This window comes from Ailuropoda melanoleuca, chromosome 19 (assembly GCF_002007445.2).
Source record: "Ailuropoda melanoleuca isolate Jingjing chromosome 19, ASM200744v2, whole genome shotgun sequence".
Taxonomy (NCBI): Eukaryota; Metazoa; Chordata; class Mammalia; order Carnivora; family Ursidae; genus Ailuropoda; species Ailuropoda melanoleuca.
This window is the reverse complement of record NC_048236.1, coordinates 4,775,215-4,793,979: the sequence shown is the minus strand read 5'-3', so window position 1 is coordinate 4,793,979 and position 18,765 is coordinate 4,775,215. Positions and strand designations below refer to the sequence as shown.

At 41.3% G+C, this 18,765-nt stretch overlaps 1 protein-coding gene across 2 annotated transcripts in view; it reads left to right on the top strand.

Annotated features, from left to right (window-relative positions):
• RCAN2 (regulator of calcineurin 2) overlaps nt 1–18,765 on the top strand; it is a 218,642-nt gene that overhangs the window by 107,127 nt on the left and 92,750 nt on the right. The window contains exon 1 of one of the 2 annotated variants that reach the window (XM_002925624.3): nt 16,254–16,528. The exons of the other annotated variant lie outside the window; for it this stretch is intronic. Within the exon in view, the coding sequence (XP_002925670.1) occupies nt 16,442–16,528 (87 nt within the window). The 5' untranslated portion in view covers nt 16,254–16,441. Of the gene's footprint in view, nt 1–16,253; nt 16,529–18,765 lie in introns of those variants that run through there. 2 annotated transcript variants of the gene reach the window in all.

Here is an 18,765-nt window from a genome sequence, read left to right as displayed (position 1 = left end):
ATTGAATGTTCTTTTGTGGGAGCTCTGGAAACAGCCTCAGATTCGTTCTCAACAGGACACTCCAAGTGGCTCTTCCTGCCTCACCCAACCCACTCATGGAACAGTTGAGGAAATGAAAGTGCAGAGGCTATAAATGACTTTCCCCATTCCAGCCAAGCACAGGGGGCAAAAATACCAGAGCCTGAACCTGTTACGTGTTTTTAAGCCCGAACCAATGTGCTTTTAAGTAGATGTTGATTAAATGATAAAAGCTTATGCAATGAAGTCACATATGACGGGGAAGAAGGTTTATGGGTGTGTGAAGGGCAGTGAGTGGGGCTTCAGAATCAGCGGGGAGGCAGGGAAGCCCCTCCAAACAGGCTTGGAATAGAAGGAAGTCCCAGAGCCCATGGCCCCAACAGATGTTTGCAGCATCTGAGAGGAAAGCTGGCTGTCACCTAGGATTCTCACTTCACTTGATGACTGTTTAAGGACAAATGACGTATACATTATCCTCTTTTATCCAATCAAATCATGGAGAATGTGTGTGATCTGACATGCCAATCCTGCCATTGAGTGTGGATTTTTTTTCTCCTTGTTTTTAAAAATTTGTTCTCCTTTTATTAAATACTTAAAGAATTAAATAGCATTCTCTCATTCTCTACTGAAACTGGGTTCAGTCACCTTAGATCCACTACAAATTGGCTGTTTAATTTCCTCAACACAGAAAGTGATGCAAACATTTTTTTCAGTTTCTTTACTAGATGTGCTGTCTGTGGAAATCTAGTCTTTATGGTTGAAAATGATGACTGCTTTGATTTAAATCGCAATATAGTATTCTGCTCAGGCTTACAAATAGCCAAGCTATCCTCTTCAGACTTTGAACAATAAAGGGTCTTGATTATTCATTCTCACACAGGCTCAATGTACTCATTTATATGCCAAAAAAGAAATACATACCTTCTGTTCTTTAAAAAAGTATCTATTAAACAGATATCTCTTAGTGAGTCAATCCAAATTCTGGCTACAGGAATGATCTTTAAGCTGAACCTTTCATTGAGTGAAACCCCTTTGAACAGTGACTGGTTTTCTTTTCTTTCTTTCTCTTCTTTCTTTCTTTTTCTTTCTTTCTTTCTTTCTTTCTTTCTTTCTTTCTTTCTTTCTTTCTTTTGGTGGCAGAATTCTTTGATAGACTATGCAGCTTTTTTGTGCAGTTGACAACTCTAATTGTGAAGGATTGGCTTAATTTGGTATTTTAGTGAATTGGAATATTTTAGGTAACATGGAAAAATATTTTTAAAATTTAGGTAGGAAAAACCTATTCCTTATAAAATATATAAAGGTTACTTATCCCTTGCATTTTTGTTGAGATGGTTAATAATATACTTGTAAGCATAAGTTTAAGTACTTTACATTTGAACTTATGGCTTAAACCAGAATTAATCTCCTGGCGTCAAAGGCCAAAGACCAGTGATTACATCAGAAGTATTTTTGTGCACCTGACAACAATGTCATTTTCCTCACATTGTGCCCTTAAGTGAAAGGCGTGGTATTGGGATCAGGGAGATCCCGAATCTAGACTTGATTCTGTCACTAACTCCGCATGACCTGATGCCCAAGTCACATATGTCCACCCAGGAGGGGGAACTTGATTTCCCTGTCTATAAAATGCAAGCTTAGAGCTGATTAATTTCAAAGGTTCTTCAGAGAAATACCATTCTGTGAATTATGGTGTTGCATTATCCAAATTTCCTTTTAAACAAATGATTGGATCTTCTTTCTGTTATTAAAGTGGCACACTTACATCACAGATGATTTGGAAGTTACAGCAGAATAAAAGACAAAAACAAAATTACTAGCAATCCCTCCAGTCCCGAGTTAGGCACTGCTAATGTTTTGGTGCATTTCTTTCCATTATTTTTCTATATAGGCATATTATATAGAGTAATGGGATCAGACTACATTTTTTTTTACTTGTGTCTTTTTCCATGTCATCAGTTCCTTTGAGAACATACTTTTGATAGATGCATAATGTCTCACCCTATAGATCTGTCATAATTTATTTAAATGGCCCCTAATGGTTGGACATATATTTTTACTGTTACAATTTTTGTACATAAATGTTTATAAGAGATTTCTAAACATGTTACCAATAAAAGATTATGCATATTATTGTAATGTCTTGAATGAATTTTGGCATCAGCATTATGTTGCCCTCTTAAAATGAGTTGGCCAGTGTTCCTTCCTGCTCTATTTTCTGAAAGATTGTGTGTAAAATTGGTGCTTAGTTTATTAATTTTATTGTTCTTTTCAATACAGGCATTTAAAGCTATATATTTCCCTCTAAGCACTGCTTTAGCTGTATCCCATGAATTTTGCCATATTGTATCATTATCATTTGGTTTAAAAATTTTTTTTAATTTCCCATTAGGTTTCTTCTTTGACTGAATGATTATTCATAAGTGTTATTTCCAAATACTTAGGAGTTTTTATGAGTCTTATTTATATCGACTTGTAATTTAATTTCTTTTTGTTCAGGGAATATATTCCATATCAGTGGCTATCAAAAAATTTGTTCTTACCACCTTTCACTCCTAAAAATTATTGAAGCCCCCAAAGAACTTCCATTTATGTATGTTATGTCTGTTTATATGTGCTTGTCATATTACATATTAAAACAGAAGCTTAAAATATTTACTAAACCATTTAAAAATAGCATTTTAATGTAAATAACATTTTTATGAAAAGTAATTATATTTTCCAAAACAAAATAATAGTGAACTTTTTGTAAGCCTTTCGTAAGCCTCTTTAATGTCTCGCTTAATGGAAAACAACTGGATTTTCACACTTCTTCATTCAATCTGCTGTGGTAGCACAAGTCAGTTAGCCTCTGGAAAACTCCACTATACGCTCAGGAGAGAATGAGAATAAAAGAGAAAAATTATATCTCAATACTTCAAATATAGTTTTGACCTTCTGAACCTCCTAAAAGGGTCTCTGGGACCGTATGGGTTCCCTGGACCATATTTTAAGAACTTCTGATCTACATGATTTTGATCTTTTTCAACTTACTGAGACTTGTTTTATAATGCAGCATATGGTCTGCCATGGTGAATGCTCTGTGTACACCTGAAAAGAATGTGTATTTCTGCAGTTGTTGGGTACTGTGTTCTATAAATGTCAAGTAGGTCAAATTGGTTTGTGGAATCATTCGAATGTTCTTTATCTCTCTATCTCTACTCACTTTTTTCTCTATTAGTTTGAGAGGATTTTATTTTTTCTACTAATTTCCGTTAATTCCTGAATTTATTTTCTACTAATTCCTATTGTAAAATATGCAACCATAATTGTAGATCTGTATTTCTCCCTTTAGTTCTGTCCAATTCTGCTTCATGTATTTTGACTTTTGTTATTAACTACATTCGTATCTAAGATTGTTAAATTTTCTTAAGTGTAATATTTCTATATCCCAGAAATGTAAGAAAGGAAAAGTGCAGGGTGAATTAAGATATTTAAAGACAGAGACAAAGAAAACTTTATATTCTCTTGATTTTAAAATGATAAAATATCTATTCTTATATCCTTATCTCTGGTAGTTCTCTGTATTGTAAAGTCTACTTTGTGTGACACAAATATAGAGACACCAAGTTTCTTGCGCTTACCATTTGCATAGTTTATGTTTTTCTAATCTTTTGGTTTTAAGTAATCTGTCTCTTTAGATTTAAAATATGTTTTGTATACACATGTGTGTGGATATAGATATAGGTAAAGATATTCTTGCTTTCTTGCTTTTTTATCCAGTGTGAAATTTTTGCCTTTTAATTCAAGTGTTTACAATCCATTCACATTTAAAGTTATTATCAATATGGTTGTTTTTAAGCCCGCCATCTTGACATTTGTTTTCTATTTGTTCCATCTGGTTTATGTCACTGTAGTTCTCCTTCACTGCTGTCTCTTGGATAAATCAATTATTTTTTTAGTATTTTATTTGATCACTTTCTGTGGACTTTTTAGCTAGTCTTTCTTGTGTTATTTTTGATGATCGTTTGTATTGTAGAGACTACAATATGCATCTTTAGCATATCACAGTCTACCTTCAATAATATTTTATTACTTCTCAAAATAAGAATATCACAATATAATTCCTTTCTCACCTACCCAGTCTTTGTGCTCTTGTCATAGAATTAACTTCTGCATATGCTGTAAACTGCACAATTCATTATTGTTATATTATTTAAATAATGAATCATCTTTTAAAGAATTTTAAAATAAATATAATATGAAGGTCTTGTATATTTACCCATAAATTTACCCCTCTAATGCTCGTCATCCCTTCCTGTCAATCTGAGTTTCCACTGGTGATTACTTCTCTTCGGTAGAAAGAATATTCTTTATCATTTCTAATAGTTCAGATGAGTAGTAAATGAGTTTTCTATCCTTTCTTTATTGTGGATTATGTTTTTTAAATTTTGTTTTCATATTGTTTAACAACTTTATTGAGGCATAAATTATATACCATTAACCCACCCATTTTAAGTGTATAATTCAATGATTATTTTTGAGCTGTCCAGCATCCCACCCCTGTTCTGTATTGAGGAAGCCTCCCCTCTGTGATCCTTGGTGGGACTACCACCTGTTACTAAGAGGCCATGGGAACCAAAATTTCCCTGACTAGATACCCTGGCAGTTGGGCTTGGGGTACATGACTCAGGCTTGACCAGCTGGGCACCACCCACACTCAGAGAGTATTACACAAAGTCCCAGGAGCAGTTAGGTATCACTCAGGGCAGCAGAAAAGAAGTGATGAGTCTGATGGTTGTGGGTTCCAGTGATAGCATCCTATTTCATTTGTTCCTACAGCATCATCTTGGAGATTATCTTCTGCAGTTTAGACCTCTTCATTCCAACCTTGTTTCTGGAGCTGTTTCTCAAAATTGTTAATTCTGTAAGAGCTACCTGCTAACTTCCTTATATGCTGCTTTTCTGCTAGTTAGCCAAGAACAGTTTCTATCATTTGCAACCAAAAGCCTATTTTGAAAGGTATAGAATTGAAACAGTGGTAGACATTGGTGGATGTCCATCCAGCATCCAACCCTCTCCTAGCCTAGATACTTGCTTGCACATCCATCTGTTCTCATGCAACCCTACTTGAAGGAAAACCAACAACACTTCTTACTAGAGAGTGGGTCCAAATTGGCTTAAGCCAACTGGCATATTCTTTACCCCAGCCACAGTCATGTTCCAAGGTGAACAGGTGACCTAAGTGGGCCAGTTGTAGAATGAAATAGAGGCAGTGCTTGCTACTGGGAGCCATCCTGGGAATCAGCTTTAGAATGACATTGACCTTCAGAAGACAGAGTCAGAGAGACAGGGCCCTTTGACAACCTCACTGACCCTCTGAATCAACCGGCCCCTTTGGGGCTGCCAGTGGAAGGAATCAGAGGTGACCGGGGATATGATGCAAGGTGACTGGATAGAAGGTGTTGTCACAATTGGGACCCGGAGCCCAGGGAGAGTATCAGACTTGGTCAGATTAGGAGTTCAGGTCCAAAAATGGTACATTTGCTTTTCCAGAAGTATTTTTGTGTTTCATAAGTTGTTAGTTTCAAATGAAGAGTAAGACTTACTAATACTTTCATGTGTTTACATGTTAAACTAAAGCCTCAGCCTTTGTAACAGAGAGTAGAGATGGTGGTGTAGAATGACCACTGTTCATAGATTTGCATGTTATTTTTTCCTGTGTCTTAGGTTTTAACATGAGAAGGAGAATGGGCTGAGTGGGGGGCGTGTTTCTAGAGTTTTAACTAGTCAGAACTATAACAGTTTTGCAGTAATGTCCATCCCTGATTAATACCTATAAAGACTAGTACCTATTACCACTACAAGTCATAATCTCAGGTTTTACGCTTACCCTTCTTTTTTGCTTTTGTTGTTGTTGTTGTTAATGTAAAATCTAATGATATTAGCTAAAGATTGAAATGAACAACTGTGAACATGTATCTGTCACAGATTTATAAAACTGATCACGGGGCGCCTGGGTGGCACAGCGTTTAAGCGTCTGCCTTAGGCTCAGGGCGTGATCCCGGCGTTGTGGGATCGAGCCCCACATCAGGCTCCTCCGCTATGAGCCTGCTTCTTCCTCTCCCACTCCCCCTGCTTGTGTTCCCTCTCTCGCTGGCTGTCTCTATCTCTGTCGAATAAATAAATAAAATCTTTAAAAATAAAAAAAATAAAAAAATAAAAAATAATAAAAATAAATAAAAATAAAACTGATCACATTTTAACATACCTAAGTTATTTCAGATAAAGTTAACACTATCTACCCAGGCTTGGACCCTTAGAATCTCCTTCTCTCTCTGCCTCCCCTTCTCCTTTTTCTGGTATCTCCAACCTGCTTCCCTCCTCATGTTACTCCCCATCCTCAGACCATTACCTTGATAGCCAATTAATTGTTAAATCCTAAGCATTCTATCTCCATGGTGTTTCTCATATCCACCCTTTTCCTTACATTATTATTCCATCTCCGTAGCCTAGCCCCTCAGTGCTTTCTGGCAAGAGTCTGGAATTATGAAAATTTATAGTCCCTCTTCACTCCAGTTCAACCTAGTGCACAGATCTTTTCAAAATCTTTTGAAAGATCCCATACGTTACAGAGTGAGATATACTTACTATTTGCCCTGTCACTCAAAGTCCTCATCTATGTGTCCATGACCTCCCTTCAGATCTTATAACTCCCTGTGGCCCTCTTCACACTTCCCATTCCGAATAAATGGACTGTACACTGGTCTTTAAACCCCTAACCTTTCTCATAAGACCTGGATCTATCTTAGTTCTACCCAGTATCCATATCAAATGCCCTCCTCTTTCACAAAGGCTTTCTTGATTTTTGTTAAAGATTGATTGATTTAAAGAGAGAGAGAGAGAGAGAGAGAGTGCACCGAGGGGAGGGGCAGAGGAAGAGGGAGAGACAGTCCCAAGCAAACTCCATGCTAAGCACGGAGCCTAATGTAGGGCTCGACACAGGGCTCAATCCCATGACCCTGAAATCATGACCTGAGCTGGAACCAAGAGTCAGTCACTTAACCGACTACACCACCCAGGTGCCCCAAGGCTTTCTTGATTTTGCTGGTAGATGGAATCTTTCATCTCTATAAGAAACCCACTCTTGTCACTGGCACCATCTCCTTGAAGATAAGACTTTGATACTTTCCAATCCAGCCTTCACATCAGCACTAGAATGCTTTCAAAAGTGCAGATGTGCTCATGTTCTGTCCTCCAGAATGTTAAAATTTATGTAGCAGAGAAGTTAAAGAGTTCACACTTTGGAGACAAATGGTTTGGATTTACCTTAGCTCTACCACTTTCTAGCTATTTGACCTGAGGCAAATGACTTCCTCATTCTCTAAATGGGGCCTATTGTGAAGTTTAAATACCACAATGCTAATGAATTAGATCACCCCTAATTAAATGATGTACGACAGGATGATAAATTCCAAGTTGCAGCTGAGACACAATAAAATACTAAATATGACATTCCAAGTAGAGGTAGGTATCAGACCAATATGCAGATTTTCAAAGCAGGTGACCAAATACTAGTTAGATAGCTCCAAAACCTGAAAAGGTTTAGCAGGACAAAACCATCGGAGATGGAAAGATGATTCTGTGACAAGGTTTTCTTTGCAGAGATCCATCTTGGGACTCCTGCTGGTACTTCAGGAGGGCTTTAGGATGGTACCAGGTCCCTCATCTCTAATGGACATAGGGAGTAGGGGTAGTTTTGGTGAGACAGTTGGAAAACCTGATGAATGACTCCAACTTTTTTGTCCCCTTTGTCCCCTGTTTTTTAATCTAGGGCTGTATGGGTGTGTGTGTGTACACGTGTATGTGAGTTAACTGGAACTTCTTTGGTTGTTGATGACAGGAATAGTGTCTGAATTCGCTTGCAGAAAGAGGGAGGCATTTGTTGGAATAATACTAGAATATCATTGATATTCTCCTGACCCAGTTTTGATTTGGAAAATCCTCACGAGAACTCTGACTGGGTTGGTCTGCTCAGATGAATCCAGGGTGGAAGGAGGAGGGGCAGTTCCCAGAGAATTGAATGTCCGAAGACCGGAGGGCCAAGCAAACAGCTGTTTATTTTTCATCCCTGTCATTTCTGAAGTATGTCAGCTTCTTAGGCATAGCCCTGCCTAGTGTAAACTGTGCCATCTGATTCAGATGTGGAGGTTGGAAAGGGGAAATATGTCTTCTTAAAAGAGGGATCAAGGGAGGGATAAGACCACGGGAACTGGGGAAGAGGGCAAGGCAAAGAAGAAATGATGATGGCTTCTTCAGAGTGCCAGTTGGGGATTAGCTGTCAGAGCGTTGTAGGACCTCAGTAGGTGCTAACTGGGCAGGGATGGAATGGCTGTCCTTGAGTCTGAACGAGGGCATTGTAGCTGCCACATGACATGGGGCTGGCTGCTACAGACTGGGGACATTTGATTTTGTGTCCCGCCTTCTCCCCTTTCAGTGTCCCTCTCACTTCTTATGGACCTCCCCTGCCCCCACCTCACCATCCCCACTGCCCAGTGACCTGAGGCACCTTCATGGGCCTCATTCTCCCCTGTCAGGCTCCTTCTCCTTCACAGGTACCCACTTTGTACACTTACATCTTGTCCACGTCCCCAGTAGCACCTGTCCTCAGTCGCCACTCGGAGCGAAAGGATTTCACTTATTTCATTATTCATTCATCCAACACACGATCATTGAGCTCCCAGTGTGCACCAGGCCCCCTTGTAAGCATGGAGGGAGACCACAGTGAACAAGGTAGGGGAATCTTGCCCTCAAGGAGCTTGCATTCCCATGGGAGAGATAAAACAAAACTCCACAAATAAATGTATACCATCAGTTAGTGGTAAGTGCTTTGAAGAGGAAGAAGACAGTGAGAGGGTGCTACTTAGTGAGAGATGGATGAGGGCAGACTTCTCTGACGTGGGCCATTGAGCAGAGACCTGCGTCCTGGGGAGGAGTGAGCGCTGCCAAGGTGGGAGGCATGGCATTCAAGGCAAGGGATGCCGCCTGCAAGAGACCTGGGGTGAGAATGCATTTGACCTGAGATGACCAGACCCAAGTGAGGTATCACAGAAAAAGAAGAAATACAAATGGTTCTTAGCCACAGGAGCCAATGCTCCACTTCGCTCGTAAGAGTAATGCGAACAAAGCTCATGGAGGCCTGTTGGCGTGGGTTTAGGATGTATTGCTTGCTTGGGTGAGAAACCGAACCTGAATTAGCTGGAGAGAAGATAGCAGGGATTGACTAGAACAAAATCCATAAATGTGTCCATGATAAGAGAAGTGCAAATCAAAGCCCCACTACACTAACTGCATCTTGCTCACCAGATGGGCAAATGTCCAGTACATTCCACACACATGCTGCAGGGAAACACTTTCTCATAAACTGCTGGTGGGGAAGCAAAATGGCACAACCTCTATGGCAGACAGTTTGGCTGGATCTAGCAAAAGCACATATACACTTGCCTTTTAACCCAGGAATTCCACTTCTAGAGTCTGTCCCAAAACATGAAAAGGCATGAGCAAAGTCTATCCATGGCTGCGCTATTTAATAGCAAAAGACTGGAAACAATCCTAGTGCCTATCAGTAGGGGCCTAGTTTCACAAACTTTGTAAATCCACATGGTGGAATACTATACAACTATAAAAAGGAATGGGAATATTTCTATATTTTACTATGGAATGATCTCTAGGGTCACATTTTTTAGTGACAAAAGCTAGACAAAGTGTGCAAATATACTCTCATTTGCCTAAGAAGGAGGGGAAAATAGTATACATATATTTGCTAGTTTTGCTTATTTTTTTGTAACAAAAGAATGGATAAACAGTAAAGATGAAAGGGCAGTGGCCTGAATGGGAGGGAGGGTGGGAATGGGGTGGAGGAGACAGGGATAGAAGCTTGATTTCTTTGTAGTTTTGATTTTTGAACTATGCAATATTTTTTATAACTATAAAACAAAATTAAGTTTAATGGGAATGATAATTCTTACAAATTCAATGATGTTACTTTTGGAAAAAAGCAAACAAATTTGGAAACATTTTAGAAACAAGTGAACCTTACAAAATAAATGTTTCTAAAAGTAAACATTTTTGAAACAAGTAAACCTAACTTGTTATCTCGTTGGTGGGATAGGGGAACTATTTCAAATGACTGTAAGACACAGTAACTTGAATCTGCTTTATGGGGTATACCCAAAGGACAAAAAGAACTGGGGAAAAAATCTTAAATTGTTCCTCATGGTATTAATAATGTGATTCCAAGACTGCTATACAGATAGTATGGAATAAGGCAAATGAATAATTATGTTTTTGGTAATGACCAAGATATTTGATGTCAAAGAAAGGGGATACACATGATACTGATGTGACTCAGCAAAAACACTGTAGTCTTGGATTTGAAATCATCAGTCTGAACTCATATACGATCTTTTAAATGTATTTATATAATTCCTAGCTCTGTCCACTGAAATGCTTATAAACAATAACCAACCCACTGCAAAGAGCACCTTTCTATAAGTATAAAAACTATGATCTGAAAATATGTAAAATACTTGCTAAATGGAACTGAGGTCCCTTGGAGAAATTGTTGATTCTTTATCTGGAATAGGAAATGGACAAGATGAGCCTGGAATATCTTGTCGTGCCAGAAGGAGAGCTGGCACTTGAAGACTCTGGGATTGTGTCAAAAGGACACCAGAGCCAACCTCATTAGACCCCCAATAAATATATTTAATTCATGGGTTCATAATGATACTTAAAAAAAAAACCTCAATGATCTTCTTTGAAGGATCATTTTATAAGGAAACAAATTATTTTTAAAAACCAGCTAATAAAGAAAAAGAGGAAGGTGTGTATTTTGCCTGTCTTACACAAATGTAGACGAGAAGTACTTCCTCTTCATGGAAGTAGTCCATGGATACGTGAAGAAGGAATACCATTATTTTGCAAATCCTAATGAAAGAATGAGTCTAGGCATTTGTGTGAAAAGAGAGACAGCCTGGCATTACCTACCCCCTGATGGAAGAACACAACACTATCTAGGAAGGAGTCTTGCCACACCTGAATCTATCAAGCTTCTGGATCTAACAGGACCTACAGGTAACAGAGGAACCAAGTAAATGACACCATGTGGAGCTCATCATGAAAATCCAGACTGGGGAATCTCTAAAGGACAAATAACATGATTTCATCATCAACAGCAAACTGCAAGGAAGGGGGGGAAAAAGGGATGAGATGTGGGAGAATTCTATAGATTAAAAGAGACACTGAAAGCACAGCTTGGATCCCAATTTAAACCAACAAACTTAACAAATGAAGGAAAGAAGGAATGAAGGGGACAGCAGGATGGGACTGGGGAGGGGACAGAGAGAGGATGAGAAGAAAGAGAACAACGGTAGTCTGGAGCAACGTGCACACTGGCAGTATATTTGATGATATATTGAGGAAGTAGTCTTTCTTTTGGGTTGTGTGATGATAGGTGTTGTGATTTCCAAGGAGGAGCCCTTATCTTTTGGAGATATATACTGAAATATTTACAGATGAAATGATAGGATGTCAGACATCTGCTTCAAAATAACTTGGAGTGAGTGGGGACAGGCAGCAGTGATCCTCAGACTTGGCCTTGCATTGGAATCACCTGGAAGGCTTATTAAAATATGGATATCAGGGGCGCCTGGGTGGCACAGTTGTTAAGCGTCTGCCTTCGGCTCAGGGCGTGATCCTGGCATTCTGGGATCGAGCCCCGCATCAGGCTCCTCCGCTATGAGCCTGCTTCTTCCTCTCCCACTCCCCCTGCTTGTGTTCCCTCTCCTGCTGGCTGTCTCTCTCTGTCAAATAAATAATAAATAAAATCTTTAAAAAAAAATAAAATATGGATATCAGCCTCACCTCCAGAAATTCTGATTCAGTCTTGGGTGGGACTCAAGAATTTGCCTTTCTAGCAAGTTTCCAGATCATGCTGATGCTGTTGTTTGGGACCACACTCTCAGACGCACTGGCAGAGAGGAAGCAAGATCGGCCCCCAAAGTTACTCTTGCATCTGGCTGGTGGGTATGTGAAGGCTTACTATTATATTCTCTCTAGTTCTGAATATGTTTGAAGTTTTCTATAATAAACATTAAAAACATGTGATCCCAAAAGACACAGAAGGAGCAAAGCCTTTGACATCCCATAGCTTTCATGGGAATATCTGTGCTCATTAACAAGGTAGATTTGGCTGCTGCCTCTGGATTGAAAGGAGCATGTTTCCTCCTGCTCACTCAGAGGTGACTGTAAGAATTGCCTGGCCAGAGGGGCAGGAAAGGATCTTTGTCTAAAGGGTCTGCATCATGTTGCATCCATTTTCTTAATGTGGTCAGTTATTGGAAGAGCAGTGGTTTGGATGAATCCTATGATTTTATGGCCACTTCAGCTGGGAAGGGCGCTCCTGAGCAGAGCTTTGCCAGGGTTCAGCTGCCAGGAATGGGGATGATCGCTGAACTTCTGTGCCCATATACCTTCCTGCAAGGACCTTCCTAAAACTCCTAGATCAGAAGGCACCTCTCGGGTTGAGTCCCTCTACTTGTCTTCTAAGATGCATTCATTCATTTACTTATCCATTCATGCGTCAGGTATTGAATAGAACACCTCCTAAGCGTCAGGCAGTCTTCTAGCCCTTGAGAATAAGCAGTGAACAGAATAGGCCAAAATCTCTGCTTTCGTGGAGATTAAATTCTAGTTGGGGGAACACACAATAAATAAGAAATAAGTGAACAGCAATTTCAGAGAGTGAAAAGTTCTACGAATAAAATTAAAATGAAGATGCCGGGATAGGGATTGATTCTGTGCGTGCGTGCACGTGCGTGCATAGGCTTGTGCGCACATTTTATTTTGGGTGGTCAGGGAGAATTTCTCCAAGGAGATGGTCTCTGGGCCGAGATATGGTTGATAGGAAAGATCCAGGCGTGAACAGATCTGGATATGTTCAGACAAGGGCAGTAGCAAGTACAAGGACCCTGCGGTAAGAAAGACCTTGGCACGTTGGAATGCCGAGAAAACCAGTGGGTCTGGGACGTGGAGAGCACGGGGGGAAATGGTATGAGATGAGATGGGAGGGGATAGGAGCCAGTGTGTGTAGGGCCTTCTAGTCGTCAGCCAGGGGGCTAATATACATACCCCAGACACCTCCAAGCCTGTCCGTCATCTCCCAGCTGTAAAAAGTACATTCTATCTAGAGAAACAGGACACTGTTTTAACGAGGAAGCCCCCTAGCGGCTTTGGTCTATAGGAAAATGACTGCTTTTATATAGGCAATTGAATTGTATTGTATATCCAGTTTGTTGAACCAACCTATTTTAAAAACCCAATAATTTTATTTTAGAATTGCCATAGGCTCTCGGTGCGTATAATTCCACCCTAAAAACTTACTTAATATTTATTCAACTTAATATTGGGTCCCCTTGTTAAAATACAGATTCCTCTGTGATGGGTAATACTCTGAGTTATCAGTCATTTCATGCTAATATAAATGAGTTGACAGCATAGCAGGGCTCTTTTTCTTGAAATAACATATGTGAGTCCTTTCTAGCTCTTCCCTACATAGAAAGGGTGATAGAATGCACAGATCCCAATGATTACAGTGCGTTGCTCCTAGTGCCCTGCTGTTCCTTGGTGGGCTCTGGACATGCGTGCTGGACCTAACCTCTGCGTTTGAAATGTTCTCAGGACTGAAACAGTGGTCTGCTGGAGGCAGCTCCATCAGCTGATGTGACCCCACCACAGGCATTGCTTCCCAGCTTCGAATTCGAGTGACCTCATCTTAGGTGCTTGAAATCAGCCCTGATAAGAATATTTACACCACAGAAATCAGCAAACACTATACATTGGGCTTCTCTTTTCAGAGAGCTGATTGTTAGACCCTTACCAGGATGCCGCTGGTATGAAACTTCTAAAGAGTCCGTTTTAGCATAAGCCATGGCGTATGAAAAGAGAGGCTATGTCGTTGTTTTGCCTCTTGAACAAATGTCAGTGGTATTCAAAATTATATTCCTCTTTGCATATACTATACCTTTTAGCTATATTTATGTATATATAAGCTCCATTTACATTCTCAAAAACTTCCTGGCATTCCATGGTCACCTGGGTAGACCCTAAGGGTCCCTCAAGGCTTTGAGTCATCTGGCTCTTGCTTCCCTTGTCTACCCCTGGCTCCAGTCAAATTTAAGCTGCAGGCTGCCTCTCCCTTCAAATAACCTACATTTTTTTTTTTTTTTTTTGGTCTGAGCATTTCTAGTCTACTGCCCTTGTCTGATGGGCTCCCTTCAACTTCTGTCTGCCCCTTCTCTGTCCACCATAGCCTTACCCATGTTTCAAGATCAGAGCAGAGACCATGTCCTCCTCCTTGATGCTCACCTGCACAGCTGCTTTCATTATCCATTGCTCTTTCTCCAGTGCTGCCACTAGATGCTGTCTGTAGCTCCTTGGCCACCATCGCGACTGCCACTGCCTCATTGTATAGATGTTTGTCTCCATGTCTTATCTCCTCCGCTGGATTTTAAGCCCCATGAGGATAGTGAGTTTTGCTTATTCATCATTTTTTTTAAAGATTTTATTTATTTATGTGACACAGAGACAGCCAGCGAGAGAGGGAACACAGCAGGGGGAGTGGGAGAGGAAGAAGCAGGCTCCCAGCGGAGGAGCCCGATGTGGGACTCGATCCCGGAACACCGGGATCATGCCCTGAGCCGAAGGCAGACGCTTAACGACTGCGCTACCCAGGCACCCCTGCTTATTCATCATTTTAACCTTAAGAGCATCTGGTGCCGAACTTTGCCTATAGCCATCACTCAATAAGTGTTAGTTAAACTATCTGCATGTATGACTTCATATTCCCCATAGTGCCCGGGACAACATAGTAAGTGCCACACAGACACACACAGATACACACAGACATACACACACACACACAATTTCATCAGTCTAAATATTTGTATTTGTGGACTGCTTTCATGTAGCATGGGAAATCTCTTATTGAAGGGGAACACTAGGTCCAAATACAATCCAGTGAGGGCCAACCATAAAACTTGTACTTGTAGTCTGAAAAGTCACCTTTCTCATCGGCATGCAAAATTGGAACGCTTTGTCCAATCGTGTGTTAGAAAGGCGCCAGTCTGTTGCAAATCATGGCTCTTTGATGGCCACCAAAGATACCACTGCACTCCTACTGGGAATAAATCCTTCTAGAATGTTGGTGAGTTCTACTGGGACTTTTATAACTAATGATAGAATAAAAATTCATCTGATATTTTCTCTTCGCTCACTCCTGCTGTCAAAGAAGACTATTCCTGTTCAGTTGATTCATTCATTGAACAATTATTGCCTTCTCTTTCCACTCTGCTCAAGTCTCGATAGAAAGGTGAATTTTCCATGGCCCTGCCCCTCAGCGATTCACAATCAGGAAGAGAGACCCAAAAAAGCAACCAGACGTGTTCAAAGTCTCAGGTGAAATAGAGCCCCGAGGCTCTGACAATGACCCACATCAGTGCATTTGCCTATTAGACTCTGCCATCTGTCCCCACATGAGACGTTTGCTGTAACTCCTTGTCCACGATTGCTTTTGGTTTGAATGACCTTGGAGATAGTCTGAAATCTCGTGCTTGGGAGGGTGCTTTTAGAGTCACTGGTCTGCACTTATGTGCTTCAAATAGAATTTCACAAACCTCTAATTATCTTCTCCTACCAGGCCGCCTAAATGACTGACGACCGTCTCTTTAGTCACTCCAAGAATGGATTTCTATTCAGCCCGTGCCCGGGATGCATTAGGATGCCCAGAGCATGTGTGGCTGCTCCGAGCGGCACAGGGCAATTAACAGAAGCCAAGCAATTTGCAAAATGCCTCAACTTCCTGCTCATCTCAGAGGCAGAAAACTGTCACACGTCAACCTCAGGAGGCTCATCTGCAGAATTATTTACCCACCCTCTCGAAGCGGAGCCTCTCGTGTCAGATTCTCCCCCTTGCTTTTTGCAAACATAAGCAGTCGGCTGAAACAACAGCTATGACTCAGTTCCTAGCTAACGCTGCCTGAATTGATTTAGTCTGAGTTCGGATTTAGCACATAATCATGTTCAATTTGCTCCACTGCACTGCCTAGAGATAAAAGGCTTGGGGGAAAAAAATAGCTTCAGCTTGTGTCAGTCTTTGTGGTGATGTCATTGCCATGAGAGAGCCGGGCCGTTCATTACTCTGCTGTGCAGCCTCAGACGCGGGCTGCGTGCGTGCAGAGGGAGCGGGCTCCAGGTGCCGAGCGCCGGCGATCCCCAGGGCAAGGCGGCACCCGGGGCCGGCCACGGCGACATCCACCTGGAGGCTCTTCCCATCACGCACAGCTCTGAGGTCGCCTAGCTCTTGATTGAAAACTCAGGAGGGGGAATGCCAGCCCCTAGCATGGACTGTGATGTTTCCACTCTGGTTGCCTGTGTGGTGGATGTCGAGGTCTTTACCAATCAGGAGGTTAAGGTATGCACCTGCAATCTTCCTTTTCATTGTCGCTGTTACTGAAGCTGCTCGCAGAGCCTTTTTAGCTTAAGGAGACAGGACTTTGGTGGATAGTTCTGAGCTCACAGTCTGCGCTAGGAATGCAAGTGGTGAGTGCGTGCCTGTGTTAATTAGAATAAGTTAGAAGAGGGACCGGCACATTAATTGTGAATGTGATAAGGTCAACCATTGTCTGGTTTTTTCCTTGTCTTTTCTGCTAGGCGATCCCCAGTCATCCCCTTCACAGTAGACATGTTTTCGTAGTCTCGTATCTGTGTGTCAGGAAGGAGAATTTGCCAGTCCTTAATGTTGAGAGGGGCATTGATCACGGATTAAATGAAGAAGGCACACATAATAAACATCACATCCCGGACAACCCTGATCGTGGGACAGAAACCCCTTCAGGGCATGTCACTGAAGTATGCCGCGATGATGCGGTCTTCAAATTGAACAAAAGCTATGCTAACAGATGGCAGTTTCGATCTCTAGCTCTCTGGAAATCAAAGTTGGAGAGCAGCCGCCGAAATTTTCTTTGTCAGGCAAAGGAAGCAAGTCATTTTCTCTCAGCAGTTGTCCATAAAGAAAGTTCAGGCATAAATAAATTTTGCATCTTAAGATGTAGGATTCCAGGCCGTTGGTCCCCACAGAGTGTCTGCAGCAATTGTTCAATTGTCATGGGTAATTGTCCCCTGATGACAGCCTGTCTCCCCCCCCCCCACATTTGGTTTTATGTTATGAGAAAAATGCCATGCTTGTATTTCTTCTCTCGTATTGCAAAGAAGAGCTAGCTGAAGCCTCTTACTTGAACAGTTCACGCACAGAAAGGACAGTTACTCATTGTGTAACGGGAGGAAGCAAAGGGTAATTACACTGCATAATCATTTTCCGCCCTCACCTTAGTCTGTACTTAAAGGAAGCCTCTGAATTCTGCATTGTTGAGTGTGTAGGTGACTCCCCAGGGCTTCTCAGGTGGGGATTTATGTGTTCACTAGCACAACACTTGGCTCTGTCATTCAGGACTGTGGTTTCGAACACTCTCTTGACATGGATTCAAGAATCCGGTTTGTTGTCCCTGCATATTTCAAATGTGTGGCTCCGTGTTTACCAATTCTTCCAGGGCTGTGCAAGTGTCTACCACCTGTCATATTGAGGTTCAGAAAATTAGAATATCGTGGTTTGGCGTTGTCTATGCTTGTGTCCAGAATGGAAACATGCGTGCAGAGACTCCCGGTCCTGCCGGTCAGCCCTGCCATATATCACTGCAGGCCAGAGAGAAGCCATCAAAGCCCTTCCAGTTTAAAACCAACTTCAAGTCTAGTACGGGTAACTGGATAGAGAGACATCTTCCAGCAACTGCTGGAACAGAATTATGTGTCTGTCAAGTCAAACTTCATAGTTCCCCTCTGTCCTTAACAGTTCTCTGTTAATTACATACGTGTTCTGCAAACGTCATAAGATAATCTGAACTTGTTTTAGTCTGAGAACCGATAGTGAGAACGTTTTTATTTGGGATCTGCAATATGCCAGGTATTGTGCTTATTCAAGAAGGAGCTTAAAATATGCTTCTATGACGGATGGGTCTGTGATAAAGACACACAGCATTTCTTAAAGACGGAATGTTTTGTGGAATTAAGGGGGCACAAGATTCTTACAGCTGGTTGTCCTTGAGTGGCTGGGATGGCTTTGTGGAGAAAGTGATACTTGAACTTGAAGGTGGGTAGATTTTGACACAGAAGAGGAGAGGCATGAGGATGGAAAGCATTGCATTTTGCAGTCGAGTGAGTCAATGCATTTGACTGCAGTAGGATCTCTGTGAGGGATTGGAGGGGAAACCGGGGAGTGAGTCAGGGCCAGACTATAAAGCAGCTGATCCTGTTCATCAGAAATTTATGGGGTTTTCTGGCAAGACTCTCCCCTGAAAGAGGTGTTAGATGTCTTTACTGCTCAACACCACTGAATCACAATGGATTTGTTTCTTTGGGGCAAATTACCTGATCTTTCTTGTGCCTTATTTTCTCACCTGTGATGCAGATATAATAATAGTTTCTACCTCATTGGCTTGGTAGGAGGATTAAGGAAAATTTTATACGTGAGATAATTAACATAGTGCCTGACCCATGTTTAGTGTTCAGAAACTGTGAGCTATAGCCATAACTTCACCGCCATCTTTTCAGATCTTCTGAAGGTGATAGGTTTACTTTTGCCAGTTAACTGGAGTG